This window comes from Haliaeetus albicilla, chromosome 26 (genome assembly GCF_947461875.1).
Source record: "Haliaeetus albicilla chromosome 26, bHalAlb1.1, whole genome shotgun sequence".
Classification (NCBI taxonomy): Eukaryota; Metazoa; Chordata; class Aves; order Accipitriformes; family Accipitridae; genus Haliaeetus; species Haliaeetus albicilla.
The window spans coordinates 20,376,052-20,389,292 of record NC_091508.1 but is presented as its reverse complement, the minus strand read 5'-3'; the positions used below and the strand labels follow the sequence as shown (position 1 = coordinate 20,389,292).

At 42.4% G+C, this 13,241-nt stretch overlaps 2 protein-coding genes across 2 annotated transcripts; one reads left to right on the top strand and one right to left on the bottom strand.

Annotated features, from left to right (window-relative positions):
• The first annotated feature begins 1,007 nt into the window (after nucleotides 1–1,007).
• Nucleotides 1,008–9,153, top strand: PSMD5 (proteasome 26S subunit, non-ATPase 5). Its single transcript, XM_069771170.1, has 10 exons — nucleotides 1,008–1,240; nucleotides 1,443–1,587; nucleotides 2,258–2,371; nucleotides 2,810–2,938; nucleotides 3,695–3,804; nucleotides 4,245–4,387; nucleotides 4,880–5,071; nucleotides 5,914–6,023; nucleotides 6,696–6,836; nucleotides 7,344–9,153. Exons 1-10 carry the CDS (start codon nucleotides 1,047–1,049, stop codon nucleotides 7,599–7,601), a joined length of 1,536 nt encoding a protein of 511 aa, XP_069627271.1. The 5' UTR covers nucleotides 1,008–1,046; the 3' UTR covers nucleotides 7,602–9,153.
• A 1,433-nt stretch (nucleotides 9,154–10,586) lies between these two features.
• On the bottom strand, nucleotides 10,587–12,606 carry B3GALT9 (beta-1,3-galactosyltransferase 9). The gene is given in 3 exon segments (XM_069771171.1): nucleotides 10,587–11,913; nucleotides 12,402–12,563; nucleotides 12,565–12,606. Coding segments are annotated over 3 exon segments (1,305 nt in total). The 3' UTR covers nucleotides 10,587–10,812.
• Between the last annotated feature and the right edge of the window lie 635 nt (nucleotides 12,607–13,241).

Genomic DNA, 13,241 nt, shown 5'->3' with positions numbered 1-13,241 from the left:
CGTCTGCTGGAGGAATCTCTCCCTCCCGTCTAAGCACTGGGGTGCGCTGGGATCCTGAGACACTTGCTGATGCCATTTAGCGATTCTGCTTTAATTTTACCACCTATAAAATAGGTATTTTCTCAGATTTAATGTTGCTGGGGCTCTGCACTCTTTGTGTAGAAACTACTAGGAAGCTGCTAAGTCCCGTTGCGTTGTTTGGGCCTAAAATGCCCCGGTAAGCAATCCAGTGCAGAGGAACAGACAACTCCATTCTGTCTCACACTGCAACTTAATTACGCTACTGCCAGTTCCCATAAGCCATTAGGAAAACATATTCATTGTCAGCTCACAGAAGAGAGCACTTCTGGTGCAGCAGCCCCAGCTGGGGTTTAGACCCGAGCCTGACGGCTGCGTCCCGGCGGGCAGGCACTGGGAGAAGCTGAAGTTGCGCTGCCGGCTCGGAGGCCTCGGGGAGCCATGAAATGCCCCCAAGCTCTGCAGTACGGTAACAGCCATGTATTGGCTCCACGCAACCATCTCCCCTTTTGTCCATGGGCTGAAAAAAATGATGTTTTCCTCTGCTGGTGTGACGCAAACCCCGTGTTTTCTTGCACCGTCAAGTGGCCGAGCTGTCCCCACTGCCATGAGAAGGGAGGACAGGCAGCAAGGGGGGGGGTGGTCCCGCCACTGCAGCCCCCGCCCGGCCAGCAGGACGTGCCCCGGGGTGCAGCTCCGCCACCTCAGCACCTCCAGACCGTGGCAGACCCTCCCGGCTGAGGCAGTTTTCATTCCCGCCTCCAGACGAACACAATTTTCCCCCGTTTCCCCCGAACCGGGCAGCCCGGCGCAGACCCCCCCGCCAACCTCCCCTCAGCGGGGGCCACGCCCTTTACCGGCCCCACCCCGCTGTAGCACCGCCCCTCGCGCGCCCTCCCAATCAGACGGCGAGGAGGGCGGAGCTAAGGGGGGCGGGGCGCGCCCGCCATTTTGTTTACGGCGTGGCGGACGCGAAAGGGGCCCCCTGGCGACGGCGCGGCGGTTGCTAAGGGCGGCGGGCTCTCGCGATGCTTCCCGGCGGCGCCAAGATGGCGGAGGCGGTGGTGGAGCTGCTGGAGCGGGCGGCCCGGCGGGAGGTGCCGCTGGAGGAGCTGCGGGCCCTGCGGCTCGCCGTGCAGGCCGTGCCACCCGCAGCCCTCCGCGCCCGCCTCAGCGACGATCATCTGGGAGCGCTCTTCGCCCTCCTCAGCGTCAATGACCGGTGAGCGGCGGTGCGGTCTCGCGGGCCTGACAGGGCCCCGCCGCCTCCTTTCTCCCTTTCCCCCGGAGCGGGGTGGCTGCTGCTGCTAGCCCGTCTCCTTCCCTGCCCTCCTTCAGGGCGGGGACTGGCACAGCCGAGGATCTGGGAGCAGCCGGCGGCGTCCTCCTCCTGAAAGCCTCGGTTTTCTCTCTGTCCCGCCCAGGGAGCAGGTGTCTGCGTGTGTTTCCATCCTGGAGAGGCTCCTGCAGGCCCTGGACCCGGTCTATGTGATCCAGAACCTCAGAGAAGAGCTTCAGAAGGGGCTCTTCCACCCCGATGACTCCGTGAAAATCCTCACCATCTCTCAGGTACAGGGTTTCCCTCCAAGAGGAGGGAACAGAGCTCTGTCTTGAGCCAGGCTGGGTTAGTCCTAATCTGTTACTGTTGTTTCATGTCCTAATTTATGACAAAAGCACTACATCAAGCGTTATCTGCAGGAATTGTGCTCTTACACACTCATGCAATTTTGGATAAATACTGTGCAATGTGTTGGTATATAATGCTTTATGATGTGTCTGTTAAACATACTGTATAAAACTATGCCTTGATAGGAGTAACTTGTAAGAGAATCTTCTGTCACACGTTCTGGATAAAGCTTTCTAAGACAGCGCTGACAGCAGGTGCCATACGAATGAAGTGCAGCAACATTTTGATATTCAGAATACTTTGAACAATATTGTGGAAACATGGGATAAGAATAGGCTGTAGTAACTTGACACTTGTTGCATTAATATAAAAGAACAGAATTGTGGAACAGTTTAGTTTGGAATCGAATTCTAGAGGTTTCAGGTCCAGCCCCAAGCTAAAAGCAGGGCCAGCTTGCAGCTGGCTGCTCAGGGTATTGTCCAGTTGAGTTTTGAGAATCTCCAAAAATGGTGATTTTGTCTGTCTGGTAGCTGTTCCAGTACTTGAATGTCCTTATAGTGGAAAAAGCTTGGTTTAATGTTATTTTCTATAATTATTTAATCATGTGTTTAGGTTGGGAGGATTGTTGAAAATTCAGATGCTGTTACAGAAATTCTCAACAGTCCGGAACTATTACGTCAAATAATAAATTGCATTGGTGGAGAGAAAATAGCAGTGGCTAAAGAGGTAAGCATTGCTTTCTTTTTTTAATTCCTCTACAAACTGATGTGGACACTGCACAGTACACCTTTTCTACTGTGTCTGAAATGATAGCCTCTGCTCTTTGAATAAAAGAGAGCTCATCTTGCTTGAAAGATGATATAAGCATATAGGTGCCTTAAGCCCAGAAATTACTTGGATATGATAGAAATTTTACCTAGACCTATTATCTTCCAGTAGCTATTGATGCTAAAGTGAACTTGTAGATCTGAATTTGATGCCAGAGGCTTGGATCACAGTAACCATAACTAGTTCTCATCAAAGAAAAGTGAATTTTAGATGTATAACTTGATTTATTTATTATTATTAAAGAACATTGAAGCTAAGTCTGATCATCTTGGATTTTCTTCTCTTTGTGATTTTGCTTGTTTGTTTTTAATAATGAGCTCCTGTTTTTGCTTCCAGGCCATCAAATCTCTCTCAAGAATAGCACAAACGCAAGACGGCTTAGAGGCTTTATTTGTGAGCAGCTTGTTGAGTGACTTGAAAAATGTCATGGCAACAAATGATGTTGTTCGATACAGAGTATATGAGGTAGGGATGTGATCAATGTTAGCATTGAAATGACATGAAGTATCACGCAGTTCTCTTGGACTGTAGTTCTGAATTACAACCTGGATTTTATGACTTGCTTTTAAATTAGCATTCATCACTGCTTTACAAACTTATCTTCGCTTCTGTTTTGTCAAGACTAGAAAGGAGTAGGAAGAGTACAGCAGTCTTGGTCCTCAAATAATGTCATAAATTCTCTTTCTCAATTTATGGTACAAAAGTGTGAAGTACTGTTTGCGTCTTTTATTTTCTAACTTGTGGTGCCTAGGACATTGGAAGGGCTACGCAGAGTTACTAAAGATACAATAAAATGTTTGCTTCTCTGAAAGTAAAAGTAAAAGGTGTTGTAGTCTCTTAACCTTTGGATGTGGAGTGCTATTGAAGTTTCTGGAGGGGGGAAGAGACAGAGAGAAATGCCAAGTGTGTCAGTCTACGTATGTGTGGCAAAGGAGAAATAAAATATAATTTAGCCATCTAGATCTTAATGGGGATAGCAGTGATAATCCTCTGAAGAAAAGATGACTGTGAATAGAAATCAAATGCATGTGCTGTAAACGTGGAACTCCTTATGAACTTGTTTCAGGCAAATAATTAGGTTAATTATGAAAATATGAAATCCTATATTTAATATATATAGGGTTACTCAGCATTATAAGACTTATTTGGCCATTACTGTGAATTGTTATCATCGTAAGTTTTTATAAACAATCCTTTTTTTTTCCCTGTGCTTTTATTTAGTTAATTGTTGACATTTCTTCGGTGTCAGCAGATTCGCTAAATTACTGTGCAAACAGTGGATTAATATCAGAGTTAATTGGAGAGCTGACTGGAGATGATGTACTGGTCAGGTATGTTGATAGTGAGTTTGCCAATGAGATTTCACCCATTGTTAAAACTCCAATGTTCAGTGTTAAAATAACACTGTTTAAACATGTGTGTGTTTCTTGTGAAACCTTTTCAGGAAAAACCTTTATCTGCTTTTTCTTAAACAGCCTTGAGTGTAAAATACTGTATACTTAAATTTGAGAACCAAGGTGAAGTTCCCCCAGTACGCTGTGATGATTGTAATACTGGATTGCAATATAAACACTTTAGAATTTTTTCCAGCTATACACCTAAAGTAAGATAGCTGAGTGAGCTTGGAGGAGTGTTGGATGGTTGAGTAGTTTGTTTTTTGGGTTTTTTTGTTTGTTTGGATTTTGTCTTAAGGGTAGAAAACATGTTTTTTTCTTAATCACCAAGTACTTAAACCCATCTGAGGTAGGCCAAAACTGTTTATCTGTTACAGAGCTACATGTATAGAGATGGTGACCTCACTGGCCCATACTCCACATGGGCGTCAGTATCTTGCTCAACAAGGAGTTATCGATAAAATTTCGAACATCATCGTTGGTGCAGAGTCTGATCCTTTCTCAGGCTTCTATTTACCAGGTTACATCATGCATTTCTTGTTTCCAGTGTTTACTGCTTGCTTTTATTAATGAGTTAAATTGAGAGGACTATTAAGCCCCTGTTTCGAAAGCTCATGTGAATTTTTGAATATTAGAATGTGTATGTTGGATGTATACAAAAAGTGCTGAAGGACAGTCTAACACATGAATAATACTAGTCATTGACAGTGGTAATACAGGTAAGATCTGGAGAGACTCTACTATGCATTTGAAGTTTGCGTTATTGTGGCCTTTTTTTTTTTTTTATTAATTCAAGACGACAGCTGTTACATCATGAATTAAATAACTTCCAAAATACTGGCTTGTTCCTTAGTTCAGTCCTTATTCTGATGCCTTTCACAAACAGTATTCAGACTTAATAACACTAATTTAGCAGTGAAACAATCTTACGTTAATGTATGTTTAATTTTGGCATTACTGGAATTATTTGACCTCTACTCTGAATGCTTTTTTTTTTGTCTTGTTCTCTCAGGATTTGTTAAATTTTTTGGAAATCTGGCTATTGTAGACAGTCCACAGCAGATCTGTGAACGATACCCTGTCTTTATGGAAAAAGTCTTTGAAATGGCAGAAAGTCATGATCCAACCATGATTGGAGTGGCTGTGGACACACTAGGAATCCTGGGATCAAATGTGGAAGGCAAACAGGTTTTACAGAAAACTAGTTAGTATCGCTTTTTTTTTTCTTTAATAAAACTTTCTCAGTATGTCATAATATACAAGAGTGAATTGGTTTGATGTAATAGAGAAAGGAATTGAAAAATGTATTTATTTATCTAATAATCAAGGATGTCTGAATAGCTGTGCTATAGCAGATAAGGTGTTTTTTAACTGTCTTGCCAGGCATGGCAGTGCGAAATGCCTGGCAGCTAGAATTCTGGTATTGCAAGCATGATTCAGATTATTCTTTTGTGGTGAGCTGCATCACACGAATCGTCAGTAGTTGTGTTATTTTAGATTCCTCTGTTTCTACTGATGTCATGACCTTCTCACTAGGATTAGAAAAATATGAACTACCATGTAATGATGGTTTCTGTAAAGACTACATTGTTTCTCTTAACATAAAATTGTTCAGAGGTTTGAAAGTAGGTGTTAGACTTCTTGCTGCTAGTCCAAACTTTTGCTTTTTAAGTGAAAAATCTGTATTAGCAGATAGCTATTGGAGCACTGTAGAATGGGATTGAAGATTTCTAATTGCAACTGTACTAGGGTCCATACTTCCCAAGACAGCTCAAGTATCTGTGACACATAACTTCCTTTTTGGAAATGTTTGGTTAGTCTGGAGAATTAATATGAAAGCTTTGGATTTATCTATCTTGGATCCATATGAAGTGAAGAGAATCTTGCACTGCTTTTACTATAGTAGATCAAGAAGTTGCCTTTCTCAGGTTTAATGTACAACACTTTCTACCGGTTAATGTAATATAATGTGAGTGATGGGTAACTTTGTATTCCTGTAAAGGTCTGTCTGAATTAACTAAAAGCACTTTGTTTTTATTTTCAAAGGAAGCAGATTTCAAAATCTGTTAAGCAGAATAGGGCACCAGGCAAAGAATGCCCCCACGGAGTTACGACTTCGATGCTTGGATGCAATTTCATCTCTTCTTTACTTGCCTGTAAGTTTGTGGTTTGGTTTGTCGTCTTTTTTTTTTCTCTTTTTCTTTTTAAATCTACAAGAATGAAATTATTGTGCATCTGACTAATTGTGTGAAGATCTTTTGGAGCATCTAGTTTAGGTAGAAGTGGTAGCTTTCTAGTATTCTGAGTCCTTAACTTTACTGTTTTGAAATTCCCTGATTTATTTGTTTGCTTAAAGTTTGAGTTTGTAAGAAGCCAGGTGTTCTGAAATCTGTTTATAAAACATGAAGTCAAAACAACATTGGCAAGGGAATGAGAGTAAACAGTTTAATATTCTTGTGCTTTAAAGGGATAGTGGCAAGCTGCTCTAATCCCTGTGTATGTTCTTTAGATCCAGTAATCTGGTTATAACAGTGTAGCTCTAAATGAGCGAGTAAGCCATTTTAATTTGTCTTGCAGGACTGTACTCTAGGACAGCACTCATCTTCTGTATCAAAATCGATATATTTAAAACTGTCCTCCAAGCTAAATGAAATAGAGAAGGTCATTTCTTCATTCATGAAAATAAGTTGAAAATTTAAACTATTTCAGTTTAATCTGCTGGTGGTTTGTTTTAAATAACTTCCTTAACTATTGAACATATAGTCAAAACGTGAAAGCTTTTCATAATCCTAATCAAACTCTATGATTTTTGTACGTTATGCCTGTAGCCAGAGCAGCAGACAGAAGACCTTTTAAGAATGACTGAATCGTGGTTCACATCCTTGTCTAGCCAGCCATTGGAACTCTTCAGGAGCATCAGTACTCAGCCATTCCCTGATCTCCACTGTGGGGCTTTACGGGTATTTACTGTAAGTGCTTTTTGTTTTTAAAGATCAGGTAGTGAATTGTATTGCCATTCAGTCTCAGATTTATTTTTTTTTTTTTTAAGTGAACGTCACAAACTTCTTGTTGAAGCCCTGAAGTGGTCAGAAATAAGGCCTTTTTCATTGTGCCCCACTTTTATTCACCATTTATATAAAGCAGCAGACATGTTATGTCTGTAATGCTTATTTTCTTATAAACTGGAGAGGGGGAAAAAAAAAAAAGCAACAGCTATGCTGCTTTGATATCAGAGGCACTGCTGTGATAATTCACTTTAAAGTTTTAAGATAAGCACCGAGCTGTACTTGCTTTCCAGTGTTAAAACCCTGCTGCTTGATTTGAGTGGTGGTTGTGTAACTACTGTGTAGAATGAATATCCCATTTCATTTTTTCTGTTCCTTGCCTATTTGCATAACAGCCTACTGTGTAACTGGTTTTTGGGTTTTTAAAATGAGGTGTTTTCCCCCTACCCCCTCTTTTGTCTTCATGTTTAGGCTATTGCAAATCAACCATGGGCCCAGAATTTGATGCTTGACAGCCCAGGGTTTGTGGAGTACATTGTAGACAGATCTGTGGAGCCTGACAAAGCTTCGAAGGATGCCAAATATGAACTGGTTAAGGCCCTTGTAAACTCTAAAACAATTGCGGAAATCTTTGGAAATCAGTATTATTTGAGGCTCAGGGCTTACTTGCGTGAAGGCCCTTATTATGTTAAGGCAGTTTCTACTACAGCCGTAGAAGGAGCAGAATAATGTTATTGATGTCTTGGTCCCCCTTCTCGCAAACCATGTTGCTGAAATAGCTGTTAAGACACAAGGTGTAAAGACTCTCCACGCTGGAGTCTCTTTAGATTGTCTCTTTAAAGGATTATGAAGCACTTTGACTCTGTTTGAAATGAGAGTCATGAGAGCAAATCAAAACCTATAGGGCACAGCATATTTTCATGTAGAATGTAATGGCAGAAGTTCTCTGTGCATTGTCGTGAGACAAGTAACCAAGGTAAACACTCTATCAACTGCTGGCTGTTTTTTATCTTACAGAAAGTATCAGTGTTTGGTTAAACTGTTCTTGGGTTTGGAGTTTCTATCATGTTTTCTCAGTAGATCACAGTTCAATTAAAAAAAACAAACACCAAAACACCTTGAGGTTTGTAACCTCAGATGCTGCTGTAGTTTCTCTCTCTTTTTTAATTTTTTTTTTGTATCTGCCGAACTTGGCACTCGCATGGAACATACTCTTTTAGCCAGTCATATTCTGTCAGAAACCCTGTTATAAGCTAGTAACATTCTGTCCACATGAGGGAGTACGAACTGGATTCTCTTCTATTTTCAACTTGCTGGATGTAAGTCTTGCTTGAATAAATAATCCTAAATATTGTTTACATTTTATGCTGAAGATGAAAAAAGCTTTTAGCCCTTTTAAAAAAAATGAATGCACACTCTAGTGTATAAAACCAAATTGGGAGCTTTATCTCCCTTGTTGACTGCGACGTATAGCAGCTCACTTTACTTGCTCAAGAAGAGCATGAGCTATAGCACTACAAGTCTACTTCAGAACCAAATCTTAAATTGTTTACACTATTTTTTAACAGATAAATTTTTTTAATTTTAAGTGTTGTTTAAAAAAAAATGTATGATTTTAGTTGCCTAACTTAGAATAAAAGGGGTAAGAACATAAAGCTTTCACGTTTAAGGGCATGAACTGAATTAGGAGTATGGAAATGTAGTACCTTACGAAGTTGTAATCTTCTTTTGAAGGTGGTCAGCTAGCTGAAGATGAGATGCAAGACTAGCTGGACACTCTAGTGACATGTGATGTGTCTTTGTCCATAAACAGAGACCACAGTGTACTTTATACAAAAGGTTTACATTATTTTTGTTGAGGACATAAGAAAGAAATCTGAGGAATAGCTGGGGGGAGCATAACAAAACTACTTTTGGGCTTATTTTAGTAGTGTGTCAAGTCAGGTGTACGTCTATGGAAAGTACTTTCCCTGTATCCTCACTCTGCCAAGTGAAGCAGGATGATCTAGACATGCAGTAACTCTCTTGCTTGTAGTAGCTTTGAGCTGCAGCAGAGGTGATAGTATTGCCTGCCAAAAATTGCTGGCAAGGCAGCAAAGGGGGCTCAGAGGAGCAGGGTAGTTGGGGAAGATCCCTTAATGTTTAATAAGCTGTCTGAGTGCAGGTGATCTGCCTTGTTGCTTATGATCTAATATGTACAAAAATTGTCACCCAACATTATACTACTGCTGATGCTTTCATCCTAGATGTGCATAATAAACATCTGCTAGTGAGAAATGCAGTACAGAGTGTCTCATTTGTGAACGGAGAGAGCGCAGAAGCTTCACGAATCCTGCATCCAGAAAAAACATGAAACAACTAAAAAGGAAATGAAAAAGAGTATAGAAGTCCTTAGTTTGCGCTTGTATTGGACAGTTCAGCTTTGTTATTTTAGGTGGCTTTGTGCTCTGGTAACTCTGTATGAGCTGTATACTAAAAACTCAGAAATCAATATATAAACCTTTTCTGCAATTCATGAGTCTCTTCCATGTGTGTTTTCAGCTGTTGCTTTTGAAGGCTACTCTGTGTGCTAAGTCTTTAGCATCCACTTTGCATGGTGCATTTGCCAAATGTGATATTTTAGAATACACAGAGATGCCAAACGAGGATTTTTTTTATATACACATATGCTTTATTTTGTTGAGCTTTAAGCTCAACATTCTGATTAATTGATCAGATGCTTACCCCTTATTCACATGTAGTTCCCTACCCATTGTGTGTATTGCCATATGGTTTACGTGTTGCTACTGGTGTATCTTGCATACAGTGGAAAAATTTAAGTGCGTTGTCCCTGTCCTCCCCCCTGTAAAGCAACAGGTGGAGATAATTGAGGAAAAAAACAGAAATGGAATGATGGAGAATGAGAATGGAGGTAACATGCTAAACTTCATGAACTTGGTTTAAAAAAAAAAACAAACCAAAGCCAAACAAAAACCCCAAAACCAAACCGCATCATTTGACCCTGGTTAACAAGCAACATAACTTGGTACTTAAGAACTGTGGATCCTTCAGAGCACGCCTCCAATTCCTTTGATCCCAGCGGGAAGAGTAGATGGGGCCCTGAAAGGTACATGTGTGTCTCTTCCCATGTGTGCCTGTCACAATTGTAGAACAAATCTGTCCAGCTAGTTTCTCTACTGCTGAAAGAGCTGATTCGGAAGAGCTAATGTGGAGGATGTAGGCATGGGTGGGGCTTGTGCTCTGTGACTGGTTCCTAATTTGGGGAATTTTTACATTTTGAATAAGGTTGGCGTTACCAGCATGCTGGTGAATTTGTTCTGACTTCACTGTTGATGCTGTTCTCCAGCATAATGTTACAGTGTTGAGCTGCTTGTGTCAGAGTTTCTCCGATGCCATGACCAACAGAAATATAAGATTCTTTAACAGGTAAGTTAGATTTCTTGCCTAGAATCTTCCCAGGCTGTTTACCTAAGCAATTCCCATGATGGTTCAATGCCTGTTCCCACTCTTAAGTCGTTCTGTGGTTTCACTGGTACTGTAACACAGGCTGCTCAGAAGTAGCTCGCTTTTATGGATGGAAAGATTTATTTTCCTTTGTTACAAAATACTTTGGAAGTAGGTCATGCCTCACAGATAAATGCAGAAGGAGTTTTGGCATAAGGTAGAGGATTTCAAAGGTCTGGAAAACACTGGATACAAAGTTCCTTGGAATACTTTTTATTTTTTTTTTTTTTTTAACTTTTATGTGTGTACTTGTAGGTACTTTGGTAGCTAGAGTGCATCCAGTTCTCTTGGTGCTGTAACACACTATAGCATTGAGAATTCATTTGCTCTTGAAGGGAAGAGAGCTAACTTTGAGAGGAGATCGTTATTACTGAATGTTAACAGGATAAAACAACTGGTAAAAGAAGATTCAGGCTTTCTTTGCAAAAGTTAAATCTTAACTGACAAAATGAAGAACCTCATTTTTTATTCTATCTAAGTTAAACTGTTTGAACTTATCAATATAGGTCAAAACCTTGCAGGACACCAGACCGTAGTAAGTTTCCAGTAATGAGCAATCTTTCCCATCGCTTGTTTCCTTCCAGTCTTTAAATAACTCATCCTCTTTCATGTTGGAAGAGGTGAAAATGAATTTGTAGCAGCATCGATTGTAGCTGATGTGCTTCTCCCCAGAAAATCGAGAGCTGTGAATGGGAGTGATGCCAGCTTTTTTAGCACAGATTCCAACAAAAATATCGGGGGGCACTGAAACTGGCACCTCCTTGGCAGCCACATACACCTTGCGAGCGACATCCTGGGACATGACAAAAGTGCTCCCATCGCAGTAATCTGGGTAAAACTCTTCTGAGTATTGATGGATGGGAACAAAGCCAGGGCTTTCAGGGTCTCTGCAGGGCACTCCTTGATGAACGACCCTTCCAATGTAAATGTCCTCTAGTTGTGTTAAGCTAATCAAGTATTCAGCCAGACTTGGAATACCGACAAACACGTCTTCATCTGCTTTAAGAATATACCTTGCCTGGGGACAGAAAGTCACTGTCCACTCCACGCTCATCAACATCTTCTGTGTCTGCATCTCGGGAGAATCAATGAAACTGCCTTCAATAATGTCTCTGTGCTTTTGAGACTCTTCATTGATTTCCAGCTGGGTGGTTCCTGAAGTTGGCTTTCCCAAAGCAAACAGAGTAAGGACAGCATAGCCTCTGGCGTCTGTCTCGTTGCCCCATGTCTGCCTGATCACATTGCGCCTTGTCCTGTTTTCTGGGCTACTGAAGACAAGAACGAGCAAAAATATCTCTTGGTCGGAGCATATTGCTGCACTGCTGACAGTGTAAGAGAGATTGGCCTTTAGAGGATCCATATCTAGCTTCCTGGCCCTCTCCCTGATTTCAAGAGTCTTTGCGTCAGTGTAAGAAAGAGGTAATGACCGCAGGAAGTATTCCTCCAGTAAATCTGCTCCAAAAAGCAGCACATGGAAAAGCAAGACATTAAAGAGAATGAAGCACCACTGGTGAGTCCGGAGCCTGCAGAGTGTCAGCTGGGGAAGAGAAGACACAGACACTGAATTCTCTTGCTACTAGAACAGAAAGGCTTTCCTTCATTTTATAATATATTCATGCAAAACAATCATGACTTTTAGGCTGTGGTCTTTGTATTGTTAGTGTAAGGCTCTATTCCTCCTAGAAACCTGAGCAGCCCTACTTGTGGCACAGCAAGATCCGAAGCTGAGAAGGACATTACCATGCTGTAGTTTAGAAGGCTTCTTTCTGCACATCCACATGTGGAAATACTGAAGAATAACTCACTATTAATGTTTTCTGACTGTTTTTAACCTGTTACTGAAGGCCTGAAAAGCTAACGAGGACCTGTAATGTTAACAGAGCCTTTGGTACTTGGCCTGACAACGCCTTGTGAAAGCTGGCAGGGTAAGAAGCCAACGGGAAAGCTCTGATCCCTGCTGTCCCAGAGGGAACAGCCTCGTGCTAGCCTCCGCGCTGCGGCTGAGCTACGAGCCGAAGCACTTACCTGCATGGTGGTGGGAGTTGTCCCTGCCGCAGGGTCTGTCTTAACGTCAGAGGCAGTTTCTCCCTGGCAGAGGCTTACAGGGCAGCGTCTGTATCTGGGTCTGCGGGATCCAGTTACTGCCCAGTACCCAGAGATGTTGGCTTCCACCTCACCTGTCTGTGGGGAGGAAAGATGATCCCAGGGGATGATCGTGTTGCAGCTGCATAAACACAAAGCAAGCAAAACTATAGCCTTTCTCTTTATTAATTTCTGATGCTTGGGGTTGGGCCTCTGAGAAATAAAGAAGCGAAGCAACTGCTAGGGCTCACTTGGTAAAAGGGGTCCTCTGGTACTGTTGTGAAGCTGTGCTACGTCTGCCAGTTAGTTTGTTTTTTTATAGCTGTGCAATTTTGGTGTCAGTTCCCCCATCCAGGGCAGTTGGCTCCTGCGCTGAGCGCTCTGCATCTCCTGAGATGAAGGTTTGGTGCGTGAACTTGTAGGTTTGCCTTGTGTGGAGTCCCCATGGAGGTGGAGGACACCCTAAGGCTGTGGGCGCTGCTGGGCCAGGCTGTTGCTAGCACGTGGGGAGCGGACTGAGCAGGGAGAAGGGTACAAAGTGGCTTTCCCTGTGCTGGGGTTGCAGCTGCGGGAGCTGTGACGCGTCTCCAGGCAAGGGACTTTGGCTCTCTCGATTGCTCCTGGAGCCAAGGAAGCGCAGGGCATCGTTTAATACCAGGCGTGTTTTCAATGGGACCCTGGGAGCAAGGCGTGAAGAAGGGGCTGTGCAGGGGGAGCTGATGGTGCTCAGCCAGAGGGCTCTTGGCCAGGAGGGTGGGGGTGTTTTGGTGTGTCCCCCCCACC

Coding starts and splice junctions, on each gene's coding strand:
- PSMD5 (XM_069771170.1), top strand. CDS start 1,047: ATGCTTCCCGGCGGCGCCAAGATGGCGGAGGCGGTGGTGGAGCTGCTG. Junction 1,241..1,442: donor CTCCTCAGCGTCAATGACCG/GTGAGCGGCGGT, acceptor TGTCCCGCCCAG/GGAGCAGGTGTCTGCGTGTG. Junction 1,588..2,257: donor AAATCCTCACCATCTCTCAG/GTACAGGGTTTC, acceptor TCATGTGTTTAG/GTTGGGAGGATTGTTGAAAA.